The 19,462-nt window shown below is 39.0% G+C and overlaps 1 protein-coding gene across 2 annotated transcripts in view; it reads left to right on the plus strand.

The window, feature by feature from the left end:
- Positions 1-19,462, plus strand: part of GABPA (GA binding protein transcription factor subunit alpha) — a 41,669-nt gene that overhangs the window by 253 nt on the left and 21,954 nt on the right. The window contains exons 1-5 of one of the 2 annotated variants that reach the window (XM_058731794.1): positions 208-369; positions 7,118-7,220; positions 9,785-9,929; positions 13,969-14,053; positions 17,653-17,898. In XM_058731794.1, coding sequence (XP_058587777.1) covers positions 7,144-7,220; positions 9,785-9,929; positions 13,969-14,053; positions 17,653-17,898 — 553 coding nt within the window. In that variant the 5' untranslated portion in view covers positions 208-369; positions 7,118-7,143. Of the gene's footprint in view, positions 1-207; positions 370-7,117; positions 7,221-9,784; positions 9,930-13,968; positions 14,054-17,652; positions 17,899-19,462 lie in introns of those variants that run through there. The other variant, XM_058731795.1, reaches the window with a different exon arrangement.

A 19,462-nucleotide genomic window follows, 5' to 3' on the forward strand; every position in this document is an offset into this window, starting at 1 on the left:
GACCCAAGTCAGCATCCTGTTCTTTGTGGTTGTTGAGGTGTATGGTTTTGCCCGGAAAGTGAGAATGTAAAACAAAACGGATTGGGGCGTTGGGCATTCTTGTGCCTCGTGAGCATCCGTTGCCTCGGGCGTTCGTTTCGCGCAACCTGCTGGGAGTTGTAGTCCTGGACCCGGGGGTGCCTGGGAGGCGGGAGGGGGGTTGGAGTTTCTCAGCGCCGATTCCGCGGGAAAGGCCCAGGGGCCTTACACTTCGAGTCGCAGGAGCGGCGGGTCTTACTGGGAGAAGCGCTGCACGTGGAGCCCGCGCCCCTGCTGTTCTCAGCCGGCTCTGGAGCGCGGGTGGGGGCGACGGGGCCGATTCCGGAGCGGGTGAGTGCGGCCGCGGGGGAGGAAGGGAGCGCGGGCCCGCGCGGGCCGGCCTCGTTCCGGGGCCTTCTCACCCACAGCGGCCCCCCCGCGGCCGCCTCTGTGTTTTGTTTCCGCTGGTCCCCGGCGCTGTGACTCCCATTTCCGTTCGTGGAGACTTGAGGGAGCCGGGTGGGGAGGGGCGGGTGAGGCAGTGCGGGGAGCGGAGGGGAGGTGCGCGCGGCGCGGGGCCCAGGGAAGCCGCGCGCCCTCGGGCCCCGGGCTACCCGTGTCACCTTTCGTTGCTCTCTTCCCCTGCTGTCCCGTCCTCGCCAGTCCGCCGTCCGTGGCGGTCCGCAGTCGCCGAGGTCGGGACGAGACCCTGACGCCCCCGGGATTTCAGAGGAATGTTCTCAACCAGTCTCCTCGCCGACCCAGCGTTGCGCCAACACTTCAACTCCAGTTATCTTTCTAGAACTGCCCTACAATAGCATCAAAGCCATTTATTACTGTATATGATGTCCGTAGGGATCTATTTTAGAAATGGGGAAGTGAGAAAAGGGGAAAACAATGGGTTAATGTAGTTTGCCAACATTTTTAGTATTTCGTGTACTAGAAAATAAGCCGTACGTGTTTGCAGTGTATTAGGGAATCCTGACTTGCTTTGGTTAACAGCCAAACAGTGCCTGATACTGCCTTGCAAGATGATGAGTAGTGATTTAGAAATACTGCCCACTTCATAGTTTCCATTAGTGAGTTTCACTAGCAGGAATTCTAGGTCTGACTCGTGGGAGGAGATTTAGAAACGTTCCCGGGAGCAAAGAGCTGAGCAGTGATAACATTCCTAGGTCCTGTGTGATTTTAAGCTTAAGGAGAAACTGATCAAGTCGTAAACAGCAACTTTAGGGGAACAACTTGTGTGTATCAGGATTTGACCCAGGCTTTCGAAGTTTTTTTTGGTTTTGTTTGTTTTTTTAGACATAGTCTGGCACTAGGTGGACTTAAGGCAATTTTACCTGAAATTGTATGCATGTCATGAGAGATACATAGTCTCGAAGTAACAAGGAGCTAGATGTTAAATTGAGATGAGTTATGAGAGCTGAGTTATGGGGAGGCTGACTACTAAATTAAAACTGTTGAGTTTACTCCCTCTCCAACTTCTGTTTGTAAAACTTCAAATCTGCATTCCTGGAAATTATGCAGTGAAAACCTCCCCAGGCGGGGGTGGGGGTGGGTGGTCACCAAGTGTTAGCCTTTCTCCATACTTGCTTTCTTACTCTCTACACACACAGATGCATGTGTTTTGTTTTTTCTTAACCGTTGACTTTATTTTTCAAAATGTCTTTTAATTTCCTCTGATACTTAAAAGTGTTTGTTAGCTTGGGGAAATGTGCTGTCATCCTTGCAGGTCCTGCCACACCATACTTCTATTTATTTTATCCTTTATTTATTTTCCTTTATTGGGCAAAATTTTCTTAAATTCTGTAAAGCAGCAATGCATTCCAATGAAGAAATACAATCCTCAAATTTATCTGTGACCCCAAAAGAGAATATTAAACATAACTGTATTTTTTAAAAAAATTTTTTTAATGTTTATTTTTGAGAGAGAGAGATACTGAGCACGAGCAGGGCAGGGGCAGAGAGAGGAAGACACAGAACCTGAAGCAGGCTCCAGGCTCCGAGCTGTCAGCACAGAGCCCAACGAATGGCCGGAACCCACAAACTGAGAGAGACTGTGACCCTAGCTGAAGTCAGACCCTTAACCGATTGAGCCACCTAGGTGTCCCATTCATAACTGTATTTTAAAGAAAACTAGCCTTTCTAGGAATTTTTGAAGTTAGTTTGTATCCATTTTGTGAAGTGTTCTGAACTCCAGGTTAGATTTAATCTAGGAGAAACAGGGTTTTGGGGGGAAGCCCTCATGGGGAGAGGCACCAAGTAATGCTCTCTTCCTCATTTTCTTAAGTATTGACATAAAATTGTGGAGAATTGGTTCCAGAAAAAGAGGTAAGCTCAAGCAGTGATATCAAAGATTTGGATCATTTCCCAAACCTCACCACTGTTTCTCTAGCCTGGAGTGAGAGAGAAAGGGATCAATTCTGAGATCAATTCATGAGTAATGTGATTTTTTCCGAAAACACATAAAGTGTGCTCATTTTTTGCTTTATTTGGCACCTTGTGGGCACTGATCTATAACTTTTTTGGAAGCTCACAGGATAAATTACTTTTAAACACCTCCCTGTTTTAGTGCTTGTTTTAAGTCCAACCCCAGGTATCCCTGCTGTGAAGCCTGTAGGGCCATTTCTCAGCCTCTGGTTACTTCTTCATTTCTATTTTTCCATAGTTCCCAGAAATTTCACTTGTTTTCTAATTCTTTTGCCAAGTTGGCTAATGGAGAGGCTCATGGCTGGCTCAGTTGGTAGAGCATGCGACTCTTGATCTCTGGGTCCTGAGTTCAACCCCCACGTTAGGTGTGGAGCCTCCTGATTAAAAAACTAATAATAAATAAATAAGTAAGTAATGGAGGTGAAAGTGAGCAATAAATGTAAGCCCTGAAAACAAAACGTAAGTGATCTTTTTAAGTGTCGTTCTGCTATAAACCTTATTCTTGCTTTTTCCTATATGGAACAGCTTTGTGATTGTGTGTGTAAACATTATTTTGTTGTTTCTCTGTGCTAATAAAGTTTCCTAGCATGTGCTGCTTTTTTACAATGGATACTCCTATTGGCTTCAGCTTCTGGCTATCAGCAACAACGCTGCCCTGGACATCCTATTATCAATCCGTGTGAGAATATCTGTAGTGCTTATCTAAGGGCAGTATTACTGGGTCGTAAATATAAGCATACTTAAGTTGAGCAAGTGCTGCTAGATTTTTCTCCAGAACGGCTACACCTGTCCATACAGAGGTAGAGGATTTTCGTGTCCTCATGTCCCTACTATTTTCTGTAGTCAACATTCTAAGTTTTGCCATACATACACCAGCACGTGGTATAAAGTGATAATTCTTTATTTTAAATTGCATTTTGGATGATTTGAATTTGAGCATTTCTTCATATCCTTCACCAGTTTTCTTTTCATGTGAATTTCCTTTTCTTAACATGCTTTGGTCTTCTGATTTTTCCTGATTTTTTTGTTATCAATTCAAGGAATTCATTTTCTAATATTCCAATTATTAGTCCCTTGTCACTTTAAAAAAAAAAATTTTTTTTAACGTTTTTATTTATTTTTGAGAGAGACAGAGTGCGAGTGGGGGAGGGGCAGAGAGAGAGGGAATCACAGAATCCACAGCAGGCTCCAGGCTCCAGGCTCCAAGCTGTCAGCACAGAGCCCAATGTGGGGCTCGAACTCACAAACTGTGAGATCATGCCTGAGCCGAAGTTGGACGCCCAACCGACGGAGCCACCCAGGCGCCCCAGTCCCTTGCCACTTTTGAACACTGGAAGTATATTTTCCTACTCTGTAGCCTGACTGTTGAACATAAATCTTAATTTTTATGCAATCAAATCCATCAGTTTGTCACCTTATGGTTAATGTGTTTGGGATTTTATTTAAGAAATCCTTTCTATCCTTAGACTGCAAAACGTTCGCCACCATTTTCTTCTATTAGCTTTATAGTTTTACCTTTCGTGTGTAAGCCTTTTAGACATCTGGAGTCAATTTTATATGATGTGTAATAGTCCTTATAGCATTTGCTTTTTCAACACATATTAATGGAATGCCTGCTAAGGGTGAGGCACCGTTCCCAGTACTGTACTTTGTATACGTGTGTAAACAAATACTCTTGCCCTGGGAGCTTCAGTTATCCTATCAGGTAGGTGCCTACTGGCTCATCACCTATTTTGCTATAGTGCTCAGTTTGAATTCCACAATTTTATATATAGCATCAGTTACGGGGCAGGCTTTGTGGGGAGAACGGAAAACTTAATTAGTCCGAAGTCAACAAGAAAAGGCCTTAATCTTTAAACCATCCCAAACAAAAGTCACCTGGGGCCAAGTCAGTGTGCTGGGTGTACATGTTGTGTACCTATTCAAGTGGAGAACTCATCCCCTTATTCTTCCTTATAGGGCAGATGTGAGAGCAACCTTGATAATGTGGGGAAAATCAGATTATCTTACACCAGTCAGTCTAGATTTAGGTACTAGCTAGAGACTAACTTGTCAGAAAACCAGCCCCAGCTGTTAGAGATGGTGGGCCTAAAGGAGAGTTACACTCCTTCTAAAGTGGGAAAAAAGACCATTTTCTTCTACTGTGTGACAAATTACTACACAGGTAGTGGCTTAAATATACCATCAATTACTTATATGCTGTTCTGGAAATCAAGTCTGAAATGGGTCTTTCTGGCCTAAAATCAGATGTGGGCAGAACTGTGTTTCTTCTAGAGATTTCAGGAGACAATGTGTTTCTTTTTTCATCTTCTAGAGGCTGCCTGTGTTCTTAGCTTGTGGCGCCTTGCCTCCATCATCAAAGCCAGTCAGTCATAACTGACCCCTGAGTCTTTCTCCCTTTGAATCATTCTGGATCTCTTCAGATTCCCTCTTCCATTTTTAAGGACTCTTGAGATTTTGTTGGGCCCAACTAGATAAGCCAGGATAATCTCTGTTTTAAGATCAGCTGATTAGTAACCCTAATTCCCCTTTGCCATGTAACTTCATATAGTCACAGGTTTGGGGTTATTGTGCCTCTCACAGAGACTTTGGTCCCTTGAGAAGTTGAAACCTGGCAAAACTCTTCCCACCTCAAGAAGCTAGACAAAGTCCCTCGTCTAGACAAACCAATTTACGTTCCTGGAGTCACTTGGACAATATGGTCTTTGTGCTTTGATGATAATAGAATGGAGAAAGAAAGACAGTGAATACAGAAATTCATAATAAAGTATGTTAGGTGCTGCAGACAACAAGAAAGAAGAAAGGGGTATGGAGAAGGCCGATTACAGAATTAAATGGGGGTAGTCAGGGTATACCTCATTGGGAAAAGGAGATTTGAGCAGAGACATCAAAGAGGTGAGGGATTTAGCCCGGAGGACATGTGGGGGAAATAGGTGCCAGCCAGACAGAATAGCAGGAGCAAAGGCTGTAGCAGCAAGAATTGGAGCAGTAATGGGGTGGGGCTGGGGGTAGATCTGGTAGGGCCTTGCTGGCCACTGTGAAGTGTTTAGGTTCTACTGTGACTGGTATTGATCAAAGGAGTGCTACAGTTTAAAAAAAAAATTTTTTTATGTTTATTTTTGAGGGAGAGAGATAGAGCGTGACCAGAGAGAGGGAGACACAGAATCCAAAGCAGGCTCCAGGCTCTGAGCTGTCAGCACAGAGCCTGACGTGGGGCTCGAGCTCCTGAAACATGAGCTCATGACCTGAGCTGAAGTCGGACGCTCAACCGACTGAGCCACCCAGGCGCCCCAGGAGTGTACAGTTTAAAGAGGCTCACTGGCTGTTGTACTGACTGAGAACGGACGGTAGTGAGAGCAAGGGCACAGGAAGGGGGAAACGTGTTAGCAGGGGTTGTGGCAGTATTCCAGCTTAGAGATGGTGGTGGTTCTCGTACTCGTGTGCATTTGCGATATAGAGCCTGTCTTTGAACAAACCACGGTTTTGTTTGTGGTTTGGGAATATGGAAGAATATGGACTTAGGCTGTTACACCTAAAGTGTCTCGTGGAGCCACAAGCAGCTAAGCATCACTGACCTCTGGATGGTTGTCATGCGAGGACGTGTGTGTGTGTGTGTGTGTGTGTACTCATATATACTCAAAATAACATTGTCCTGTTGTGAAGATTCTAAAGCATTTGAATGCTTGTGCCCTGCGCTCCATAAATCGTGGTTATTATTTGGAATGAATATTTAAATTCATTTTGTCAAGTCTTCTAAGTGGGAGACTCTTGCAGATATTAGAATACCAAATTTAATGGACCATTTCCTTGTAAGTCAAAGACACTTAGAAGTGCCTTTTAGATATGATAGTAAACTTAGAAAACTACTCTGGACTGTATATGGAGTCCAAAGACAAATTCATTGATCTCCGGTGAGATAGTAACAGAACCTGGAACTTAACAGCATTAATACCTCAGAAATGGCCACGAAGAAGTATCAATATATATAGCTCTCTTATGCATTACTTAGCATTTTTAAAATTATAATGGTTTTGTATCAATGATAGTTTAAAGCAGCAGGTAATAATTTTACATGAGAGAAATAAAAATTGAAATTAGTGCTTTGTTTAAAATACATAAAAGCACATCTAAAAAAAATCTCAAGATTATAACATAGAATCAGGACAATAATGTGCCTATCTGTAATGATTTGCTATTTTATTTTGCTATTTTAGAATGCTGTACTGACCTTTATAAGACCTGTAATTTGTAACACAAATGCTAGCTGTAATGAACTTTAATCTACATCACTCTGTCATTATAATGCTTTGCTGTAAGTTCTGCTACTAATGTATAGCTTTTAGCTGAACAACTATGGTTCATCTCCATGTTAATTTTTAGGGTACAGGTTTGAATCTGTTATTAAGACTGAGTTGCTATAATAGAATTGACAAACCTTTCACTTGATTTTGAAGAAACTTGGATGAGTTTATTGACCGAGAGTTTGGGCCAGAAAACATCCCAATAAATACAGTGGAATGATGAAGTCATGTCAGGTTAATATAAATAATCGTTGTGGATTTTCTTTTATGTGCGAAGATTACTTCCTCCTCTTCTGCTTACCCTCTGCTTTTATTTAAATTGGATTTCTGCTTTTTGTGTAGCATTTCTGCCTTAACTCTTGCAGGACTGACCTATTGAAATACTCTAACCATGACTAAAAGAGAAGCAGAGGAGCTGATAGAAATTGAGATTGATGGGACAGAGAAACCAGAGTGCACAGAAGAAAGGTTGGTATTTTCTGAATTTACTACTTTTTATAATTCTCAGCATACCTACTTAAAAATCAAGCCATAGTTTTTGGTGGGGAGAGGCTTTTTTTTCCCAAATGACCTTAGCATTTTGGGGAGATAATGTATTGCTTTTTTACCTTTGACTTAATGGCTTTGTAGCTGGGAGGGAGAGACAGTTTTCAACTAAAGTTAGTAATAAATACAGCTGATAATGGGTCCCTACTTTTCTCTGTAAAGCAGATGACATAATACATTGAAAGTAAAAGGAACTGAAGAGTAGAGGACTTCTGTGGAATAAAAAGGTTTAGAACAATTCTGTATTGAATGGACAGAATTACTAAGGTTGACAAGGATGCTGAGCATTGAGAGTAGAGCTGAAATTTAAAACTGAAATTTTTAATAGAGCTTTCCAGCATGTTTGATTATGCTATTTTCTCTTCCTTTAATTATCAGATACGTGTGTGTGTATATGTACATTTGTTTATGTCACAAATTACTCCAAGACTTAGCTACTTGAAACGTGCAGCATTTATTATTGCAGGTTCTCAGAGTCAAGAACCTGGAAGCAATTTAGCTGGATGGTTCTGGCTCAGGGTATATCATGACCTTATAGTTAAGCTGTTTGTCACTCTGGGCCACTGTCATCTGAAAAGTTGACTGGGGCGAGCATATTTGCTTCCAAGATCACTCATGTGGCATGTGGCAGGACCACTCACTTCCTGACCCACGTGGGCTTTCTCTGTGGCTACTCATGACGTGGAAGCTGGCTCCCCCTAAAATAAATGGTCTGCCAAAACCATAAGAGACTCTTAAATACAGAGAGCAAACAGAGGGTTACTGGAGGGTTGTGGGAGGGGGGATGGGCTAAATGAGTAAGGGGCATTAAGGAATCTACTCCTGAAATCATTGTTGCACTATATGCTAACTACTTGGATGTAAATTAAAAAAACCACAAATGGTCTGACATAGTGCTTTCCAAGATAGACATTGTAGTCTCTAAATTACCTAAGAGGTGATATATCACTTCTGTCTTAGTCTTTTGGTCACACAGTCCAACCTCCAAACAGTGTGGAAGGTAACTACTAAAAGGTAGATTATTAGGAGGTGAGTGAGGATCATTTGGGCTCTTGGAGCCTGACTTGCGTATATTTACGTTTATGTAACACACACAAATGGCCCACATAACCTAAAGTGTTTACTGTTTGGCCCTTTATAGAAAATCTCTGCAGATGTCTCTTGTAAGAAATCGATAGCTACTACATTGACCAGGGGAGTAGCTGTAAAGGAGCAGTTATTGCTATGAAGCTGTCGTCTGTACATTGTTGTTGTGCAGGAATTTAGGTCCAGGGATATGAGAACATTCTCAGTTTTTCAAGAGAAACTCAGTTTTGCATGAAACTTTCCAAAGTTTAAGTAGTATCAACAAAATATTTAAAAATTTTTTAAATGTTGAGCTCACATAAAGTGGGTCTTTAAAATCTAAGTGACATTTCTTTTAAAGAATGATTGTTACAGAAAAAGGAGAAGATAGCCTATTGTGCTATAGCTAAGGAATTTGTTAGAAATACTTGGCCAAAAGACCCAATTGTTTTACGTTAATAAAAATAATAGTAATAGTTTACTAGTATTTAAAAATAATCTTTGTTTTTAATCATGAGTGTTCTATTATGAACTTTTGTTAAAGTTTTAGAAGAAATTCGGGTTATGTACACTAGGAAGTGATATTTAGGAATATCATGCATATATCACATTATACTTGGAATTTATGTGAAAATGGAACTGGACAAATTTTTAAATACATGATGCAAATAAGATTCAAATCATATTAAATATGCTGTGAAACTTCGTTGAACTCCAGATTCACTAATTTAGCAGATATTATTTGATGTGTGTCTTCTATTCGACACCATATAAGGATTTCAAAAAGTATGTAGAATTGTTTGCCAAGATTTTACTCTCATGGAACTTACGATTTCATAAAATTCAAAGTATGAAATAACAATACGGAGGAGCCTCAGAAAGCTTTAAAGCAGGAATGTAATTTTTTTTAATGTGGAATTATGCTGATTATAACCAGTAGTTCTCAGGTTAAATCAGAAGTATTTTATGTAACTTACATTTTCGAACCTTATTATTTACATTTATGTTGGGAAAGGAAATTGACTAGTAGAGATGGCATACAAATTTTAAGGAGACTTTTACCTTCCATTCTGGGACTAAATTTTTCAAAATGACTTGAAAATGTAACATAATGCAAACATTTCCCTGTAAATATTGTATATGTAGTATTTCTATATGTATACATACGTATGGACATTTATATACCTAGAGAGATACGTCTGCAAGACTGTATCTTCACATTTCAAGCTCACATTTCTCTGCAATTCAGTATTCAATTTGGCAACACTAGTTGGTGACAAGCCTACCACTATGAATGGTGTCTATGCAGAAATGAGTTTCAAAGACCAGAAATGTGTTTTGATATTGAGTTTTGGTTTGAGCGTATTGTTACTTTAATATCCAGGGTAAAAATGTTAACAATTATGTCCTTTAACATTTAGCATTGTAGAACAAACCTACACTCCGGCTGAATGTGTAAGCCAGGCTATAGACATCAATGAGCCAATAGGCAATTTAAAGAAACTGCTAGAACCAAGACTACAGTGTTCTTTGGATGCTCATGAAATTTGCCTGCAAGATATCCAGGTAAAAAAAAAAGTTTTGGTTTTGTTTTTTTTTTTTTTTAGATTTATGTTTCAGCATTTAAGTCTGCATTAGAATTTTTTTTTTTTTAAGTAATTGTTACACCCAAGGTGGGGCTCAAACTTAGAACCCCAGATCAATAGTTGCATGATCTACCAACTTGAGCCAGCCAGGCGTCCCAGAAATGTTTTCTTGTTAGCCTTTTATCTGTACAGCTATAGTCATTATAACTAAATTTGACCTGTTTTACAAAATTTAAGCATTTAGGAGTAAAAGTTATTCCAGCAAAATTCTCTCCATTCAAAATTGCATTTAAAAGATTGAGTACTAAACGAAACATTTGCTTTTTACTTTCACAAATATAAAATAAGTTCAAATACATATGAATCAAAGCCTAAACATAAAGGAGTGAGAAGCACATTGACGTTGGAACCTGCAGTGTGCCCTCCTCACATCCTGTTTCTAACTAGCTTTTAGCTTCTTTGTGCATTAGTTTCCTTATCTTCAAAAAGAAAAAAATTGCCTAAATGATTTTTATATTCCCTTCCATATTTATTTGCTCCAGCAATGCATTTCGGATAAGAACTTAAGTACCAGTGTATATATTTCTTAGAGTTTATTGCAATAGGATTTTACCTGTGGTAGTATTTTAACAGTATATTATGTTTTCAGCATATTCATAGTCGTATTTTATGGTATTCTTTCAAGAAAGGTAGTATTTTCGTGTATAAAAGGTAGTGGCTTAGATAGAATTGCTCAAATAGTTTCTCCAGACCTTCCTTGAATATAAGAGTAAGTATTAGAGTTTTATACTGTTTTTGTATGCTAATTTATATGAATACAAATGGTGTCCTTTTTGGGATTATTTGGTTTGTTGAATCTCTTCTCCCCTTTGTTTGCCTTATGACGTAGGTACTCCATGTGTTGTAGGACTTTTACCTTAGTTTTTTAGAAATTCAAATAATCGTATGTCTATTTTTTTTTTTTTTAAGTTTATTATTTTGAAAGAGAGTGCGCGGGAGGGGAAGAGAGAGAGAATGCCAAACAGGCTCTGCATTGTCAGTGCAGAGCCCGATGTGGGGCTCAACCTCATAAACCGTAGGATCATGACCTGAACCGAAACCAAGAATCTGATGCTCCACCATCTGAGCCACCCAGGCACCCCTGTCTATTATTTTTACAACTTTTTTTTTTTTTTTTTTTTTTAATTTATTTTTGGGACAGAGAGAGACAGAGCATGTATTTTGATGTAGAATAAGTTGAAATGTTTAGATGAAATTTGTGCATTTCACTTGCCACTCAACCATACTTTTATCTTTTCCTTTCAGTAAATCTAGTGAATGTTGAAAGGGACAAGGATCTTGCTCTTCTAGAATTAGAGAATGTATGTGAGTCTAATAATATTAGAATTTTTGACATTTAAGTCTTTTCTTCTCTTGGAGAGAATAAATTAGCACAGTCTTTTTGGAAGGTAGTCTGGCATTTAGTGTCTATTAATGTTGAATGTGAAATACCTAGTAGCTCACCTCAATAAACTGTTCTTACAGAAATCCTCACCTAGGTGAACAGTTATACATCTGAGATATTCATTGCATTGTTGTGCAGAAACTGAAAATAACTCAAATGTTCCAAAAACGGACTTGGATAAATAACTTCTGTAGATTGGCATTTAAGACAGCCATTAAAAATTGGTGAAATGGAACTGTATGGGCAGTTTACCTTGAATGAAAACATAATTGCAGGGGTGTCTGGGTGGCTCAGTCAGTTAGTCACCCAACTCTTGATTTTGGCTCAGGTCGTGATCTCGCAGTTGTGGAAGATCATGGGATTGAACCTCACTTTGGGCTCTGTGCCGACAGCATGGAGCCTGCTTGGGATTCTCTTTTTCTTCTTCTCTCTCTGCCTCTCCCCTATTCTTGGTGTCTCTGTGTCAATTTATAACAATTTATTGAGGTGAGCTACTAGGTATTTCACATTCAATATTAGTAGACACTAAATACCAGATTACCTTCCAAAAAGACTGTGCTAATTTATTCTCTCTCCAAGAGAAGACTTAAATGTCAAAAATGTCTCTCTCAAAATAAATAAACTTTAAAAAATAATAATTGCAGGACACTTCTACATTATATCATTTAACATTCACATCAGTTTTTGAAATCAGCATTTTTTTTTTAAATTTTAGAGAGAGCAGGAGTAAGGAGAGGGACAGAGTTGGGGAGAGAGAGAACCTTAAGCAAGCTCCATACCCAACACGGGACCCATCACAGGTGTCGATCCCATGACCCTAGGATCATGACCGGAGTCGAAATCAAGCATCAGATGTTCAACCAACTAGCCATCTAGTAGACCCCAAATTAGCATATTCTTAATTAGATTCTACAGATGTAGAAACTGAAATTTAAAGAAGTTAAAAATTTGCCCAATGCATAGCTACAAAGAGGTACATTGGAATTTGACCACAGGCCTATGTGACTCCAAACTCTACTTGTTTAAGGCAGACTTTTAAAAAAGTTTGTATTAACTTAGTGTCACTGGGCTTTACCTCTAAAATAAAGGGTAATCTGGACTTGATCTCTTGTCTTTCAGCTCTAACATTTATTGTTTTTTTTTTTAATCATACCTGACCTAACCAAAATGAAAGTATTACCTGCAAAGTACCCAAAGTATCAGAAGTTCTCAGTAAATATTAGTTGAATAATATTGGAAATATGCATCATTCGTAGCATCACAGAATTCAGAGCTACCGTAGTATCTAAAGCCTTTTGCAGTCCTCCCTGTCTCCCTTTCTCTCTTAAAAAGAATGTGAGGATAGCAGCTTCTCATCTTCATAACAATTAACCACATGCATCTGGAGTCAGAATGCTTGCTGCTTGTGGTGATGCTTTTGTATTTTCAGATGAATGTGGACTTGAACGCTGATGGGGAGTGGCAGAGTTGTGCTCCTTTGAGGAGTATGTGAACTAGCTAGGATATACAGTACTGTGTGAGAGTTCACCGTCAAGAGTTCCACATGCTGTAGCTTCTGCTGGATCATACCCGTGCCTACCGCAGAGAGGAGGAATCTGGGTATCGGGAGAGTTTTTAACAGAGCGTTAAGCAGAGAGACTTCTTTTAAGGAGTGAAACTACCATGTTTGACCTGTCTTTCTGCAGGGTTATACAGAGTGTTTTGTCTGTGTTCGCATTTAGACCTAAAGTCATTTAAGATTTTAGGTTTTATTTGTATGACTGCTTTTTTAATATTAGAAAATGTGTTTGTACCATGACTACAGCATTGACTGAATTCTTGGGAAGGGGAATGGGAGGAGCTTTGTGCCTCCAGCTGCGTGGAATGCAGACACACAGATGTATACATTATTCAAGATAATTATAGTGCTAGTGTGCTTTTAAAATGGTGACAGAATGTCTGGAAGACAGAACCTTACATTTTGTCATCAATTTCCCATTGTGTGAAATGCATTGGCTGTTAGGCGAGGTGAAGGATAAAAGCACTAATACCGAAAGGATATAGACTTATTGTGGAAGATATCAAAGCTAGGTCAGGTGTGAGCTCATAAGTCCTTTAACTTTATTAACTGTATTGCCAGAGATTTAGAGTTAACCTTGATCTTAAATGTGTGGCATTGGTAATTCAGGGGACTTGGCAAAAATTATGTTAATAGATTTATATAAATCTCCCCACTAATTAAACACCCTTCTTTATTTATGACAGGAAAATTGTATTATCTTCTACTTTAAATATATATGCAGAATAAACAGTAATAATGCCTTTTGACATTATTTAAAATCCTAAACTCCAGAGCTAGAGAAAACCACCACCTCAAATACATTTGGTTAATTTATGTTGTCTTTAATTACTACCATGGTGGTTAAAATATTTTTAATTTCGACAAAGAATTAAGTGATATGACAACTTGGCTAATTAGATGTGTTCTTATAATTCCATTAGTATGCCTCAGTAATTAAGTCCTGTTTGGTACATCCATTTATATTAAACCAGATGACTGAACTAAAATTTGCCTTTATCATTTTCCCATGTTCAGCTGGATCCAGAACGAAGTTTGTTTGACCAAGGAGTAAAGACAGATGGAACTGTACAACTTAGTGTACAGGTAATTTCTTACCAAGGTAAGCTGCTTTTAATGTTGTTACTTTAAAGTCTAGTTTGTGTTTTTTTTAAATATGAGAGAACTCAGTTTTACAAGTTTGAGGTGTTTTAGGTGGTTGTCTGAATTACTTTATGTGATGTTATAGTCTCATATTCCTGTCTTTGGTTTAATTATTATATCTGTCAGGGTGAAGTAGATAGTATAACATATTCTACTAGTTTACTCAGAGAAGAATATATTGTAAAGTAGAGAAAGGTGGAAATACACGTTCTGGTTGATTTTCTCAGAACAGTTTAGCCACACTGCAGAACTGGATTGCCAAGGAAGCTGTTGCCCTGCCATGATCTGGAAAATGCCAGATCTAAAAGCCACCACTATAGCTGTCAACTTAGAACCATGCTGCCCCCACAGTGATCCACATTAGCCAAAAACGTGGATGTCATGTGCCTGCTTGTCCCTTCTTTACTCATTTCCTAATAGCAGGCTTATGCCAGTGATTCTACAACCTGAATCCCAACTGGAACCGTAGCTCCAAGGAAATCTAGTCTCTACAGTTTAGCACAGAGAGAGGAATTTGCAAAAGATATAGAGTGACTCAGTCACCTATATCCAACCCAGTATTTTACTAATCTTGTTTAAGTACAAAAGTTAGAAAAGTAGGAAACCATTTTGGGTAGGTTGAATTTTGGTTTTTAAAAATGTGGCTTGTTGGGAGTTCTGACCACAGTTTTAGACTAATTTAAATGTTTGAACATAATGTATTGCTTATAATCACATTTCACAAATCAAAGTATTCTCAAACTATGAAAATGGTAGCTATCTCCTGATCTACAGTTTCCCCCAGAATGACCATCGTTGGCAGTAAGAAAGAAATTCTTTGTTTTCTTCTTTTTTTTATTTTTAACTTGTTTTATTTTTTATTTTTTAAAATTTACATCCAAATTAGTTAGCATATAGTGAAGCAATGATTTCAAGAGTAAATTCCTTAATGCCCCCTACCCATTTAACCCATCCCCCCTCCCACAACCCCTCCAGCAATGCTCAGTTTGTTCTCCATATTTATGAGTCTCTTCTGTTTTGTCCCCCTCCCTGTTTTTATATGATTTTTGTTTCCCTTCCCTTATGTTCATCTGTTTTGTTTCTTAAAGTCTTCATATGAGTGAAGTCATATGATTTTTGTCTTTCTCTGACTAATTTCACTTAGTATAATACCCTCCAGTTCCATCCACGTAGTTGCAAATGGTAAGAATTCATTCTTTTTGATTGCCAAGTAATACTCCATTGTGTGTGTGTGTGTGTGTGTGTGTGTGTGTGTGTGTGTGTCACATCTTCTTTATCCATTCATCCATCGATGGACATTTGGGCTCTTTCCATATTTTGGCTATTGTTGATAGTGCTGCTATAAACAAGGGGGTGCATGTGTCCCTTTGAAACAGCACACCTGTATCCCTTGGATAAATGCCTAGTAGTGCAATTGCTGGGTCGTAGGGTAGTTCTATTTTTATTTTTCTGAAGAACCTCCATACTGTTTTCCAGAGTGGCTGTACCAGCTTGCATTCCCAAAAATTCTTTGTTTTCTTTAAAAGCCTAGTGACTTCTTGCAAGCGTAGGGAGAGTTGACTTGATGAAATTTGAATGGAGGATTAGAGATTAATTTTAGGAAATTTTTTTTCAAAAATTCTAGTTCTTTTTCTCATGTATATTTGAAAACTGACTTATCTTTGTATCAGAAAATGAATGATAAGCAATACAGTTTATTATAGAGTTGGTTTTCAAAGAGGTTTCAAGGTTTTCAACTTTAAAGTTGACTTTTGTTTTTTCTTTCAAATATACTTTGATTAAATTTGATATAGATTGTAACAGATGCAATGACCAAACAGTAGCTGTTAAGTAATATGATAGTTTCTTAGAGCTGTCATCATAACAGAAGTATCTGAGATGATTTTATAAAGGCCTAGTTTATTCTGTTTTGAATATCTTAAGAATTTGGGGTATTTTTTTTTTTCATTCAATTGAAAATGGAAATCAGAAGTTAATAATGTGTATTTAGCAAACTCAATGCCAATTCATTTTTAACACATGTACTTTGACCCTTGAAAAGAAGAGCAGTCAGGAGCGCCTGGGTGGCTCAGTCAGTTAAGCGTCCGACTTCAGCTCAGGTCATGATCTCACGGTTTGTGAGTTTGAGCCCCGCATCGGGCTCTTTGCTGACGGCTCAGAGCCTGGAGCCTGCTTTGGATTCTGTGTCTCCCTCTCTGCTCCTCCCATGCTTGTGCTCTGTCTCTCTCTCTCTCTCTCAAAAATAAACATAAAAAAAATTTAAAAGAAAATCAGTCAGTAAATAATCTTAGTTTGCTTAGAAGGACTTCTACAAATTCTGCAGGTGAGTAGCTACTCCTTTATATTCTCCCTAGTCTAGTTTTTATTTTCTAATCCATATTGGTACTTTTTCTTTCTAGTAAATGTTTATAAGTAGCTGTGCGTGTGGTGGTAGTAGTGGTGGTGGTGATGGTGTTAAATTATCTTAGACTTAGTAGAAAAGTTGCAGGGGTGCCTGGGTGGCTCAGTCAGGTAAGCGTTAGATTTCAGCTGAGATCGAGCCCCACGTAGGGCTCTGTGCTGTCAGCTCAGAGCCTGGAGCCTGCTTTCGGATTCTGTGTGTCCCTCTCTCTTGCCCCTCCCCCGCTCCTCCCTCCCTGCCTCTCTCTCTCTCTCTCTCTCTCTCTCTTGAAAATAAACATTAAAAAAAAAATAAAAAACAAAAATGTTACAAGAGGAGTAAAAGAATTCCTGGATGTCCTTTATCTAGATTCCCCAAATGTTAACTTTTATTTCATTTGCTTTGTTCTCCGTCCACCTGTCCCCTTGTTATCTTTTTTGCCCTGTTTAAGAATAAGTTGCAGGGGGTGCCTGGGTGGCTCAGTCATTTAAGCATCCAACTTCAGCTTAAGTCTGATCTCACAGCTCATGGGTTTAAGCCCCATGTCAGGCTCTGTGCTGACATCTCAGAGCGTGGAGGCTGCTTCGGATTCTGTGTTGCCCTCTCTCTGTGCCCCTCGCCTGCTCACGCTCTGTCTCTGTCTCTCAAAAATATATAAACGTGGGGTGCCTGGGTGGCTCAGTCATTTGGTGTCTGACTTCAGCTCAGGTCATGATCTCACTGTTCATCAGTTCGAGCCCCACGTCAGGCTCTGTGCTGACAGCTCAGAGCCTGGAGCATGCCTTGGATTCTGTGTCTCCCCCTCTCTCTCTGTCCCTCCCTCGCTCACGCTCTGTTTCCCTCTCTCAAAAATAAATAAACATTAAAAAATAAATAAATAAACAAACATAAAAAAGAAGAATACGTGTTGCATACATGATCTTTTTCTGTCCCTAAATACATCAGTGTATGTGTTTTCTGAAAACAAGGAATTCTTTTGCATGACATTACAATTATCAAAATCAGGAAATTAGTCTTGACACAATACTGTTATGTACTAAAGTTCCATTGAATAATTGTATTTATGTCTACAAGAGAGTATTTGCTCTACCATTTGAGAGCGCATAAACTAAGCTAATGATTTTTTAGTGACTTTTATGTATCCATTTGAATTTACTTTTTTTTTATTCATTCTTAAGGAATTGAGCCTAAGCTAAACATCCTTGAAATTGTTAAACCGGCGGAAACAGTTGAAGTAGTTATTGATCCAGATGCCCACCATGCTGAAGCAGAAGCACATCTTGTTGAAGAAGCTCAAGTAATAACTCTTGATGGCACAAAACACATCACAACTATTTCAGATGAAACCTCAGAACAAGTGACAAGATGGGCTGCCGCACTGGAAGGTTACAGGAAAGAGCAAGAACGCCTCGGGATACCTTATGGTAATAAAATACTTAATTATGTGCTAGTAGTATAATAGGAATTAAGCTTGACATAGAAGATACTAGGGTGAGTAAGTTATAATCTATTTTAAATGTAGAATATTTAGGAAGAATATCGTTTTCCGTATTTTTTTTATCCCCTTTGGACAAATATTTTTGCAGATGTTGGGAATACAAAGAAATAAAATCTGCCTTCAAGGTGTTCATAATGTAGTTGAAGACAGAGAAGCTAAGTGAAAGGAAATAGTTGCCATAAAAGGTAGCATGGTTTTAAGCTGTAACTTACATATATAAAGGGAATATGCTGTCACAGTCTCAAGGGATCACAGTGGCCTGTGTGGAAACTGGGAAAAGGTTTATTACAGACAAAGAAACTGATGGACAGAGAAGGGCAGACCAGACAGGAAACACATGTGCAAAAGTTAGACATGGGAGTGAGTATTCAGGAGTAGTGAGGTTTGGTGGAGTTAACTCTTAACAGTATAGAACTGTTTTGATTGATGGACGTGACCACATGGTGGGAGTGCATGGCATATGTTGGTGCACATAGAGACCGGATGAAGGGAAAACAGAGGCATGTTATAGTTGAGTTGTGGCTAGGTGATAATGTCTAGGTCAGCTTAAACTTGATAATTTCTGGGGAAAGAAATGAATGAAAATAGTGATGGGGCTGAGCAGCTGACTCATGGATTGTGTGAGGGTAGAGAGGAGAGATTCAAGTACTGATGCAACTTCTCAAGCTTGGGTGCATATAGGGTAATCATGATATTGATGAGAATTGGTGACATCTTCATTACATGTGTAGTGAACTACATATGCCAGGCATCATGTTAAATGCTGGGCTTTTGATGGTGCATAAGAAAGATAGTCCATGCCCTCTGGAGCTTAAGTGGGAGAGTTGGGGAAGTCTGGTATTGGGAAGATTTTTTTCAAGGGAAAGTGGTTCTACTTTTGAATAGTACCGACTTAACTAAAGGTAACCAGAAAGTATTTTCAGGTATACAAGATTTGGACTGGAGGTAAAGATGTTTTCTGGGACTCCACTGTGTTGAATTTATATTGAAGCCATAGAGTATATGCAGTCTCTGATGGAGAGAGAGAAAATGGAAAGGAACACAGTGTTAAAGACTGGTTCCTGGAGCTTGTCAGAATTTCAGCTTGAGGAGAAAAGAAGGGAGACACAGAATGGCTGAAGAGATAGAAGGAAAACAAGAAATGTATATAGTGACTGTGGAATTGAGAAAGAGTTTTAGATGGGCAAGAATCTCCACACTGCCAGCAAAGTAAAAAAATGCCAACTGAGTAGTATCTGTTAAATTTGGTGATCAGAGGTTTATTGGTAGATTTAGAAAAAAAGTAACTGTAGAGTTAAAGACGAGTTACAGGAAATAAATAGACATGGAAATGGAAAAAACTGAATATTAACCTTTGATGGGGAGGGCAAGTGGGAAGAGTGTTGAGAGAATAAGTAAATGTTATTGAAGGTTTAAGAGTTGTTGATAAGCTGAGTATTGGTAGATAAAATGATATGGCACTAGCTGGAAAAGGGTAGATGAAGAAAGCC

Source organism: Neofelis nebulosa, chromosome 5, assembly GCF_028018385.1.
Source record: "Neofelis nebulosa isolate mNeoNeb1 chromosome 5, mNeoNeb1.pri, whole genome shotgun sequence".
Taxonomy (NCBI): Eukaryota; Metazoa; Chordata; class Mammalia; order Carnivora; family Felidae; genus Neofelis; species Neofelis nebulosa.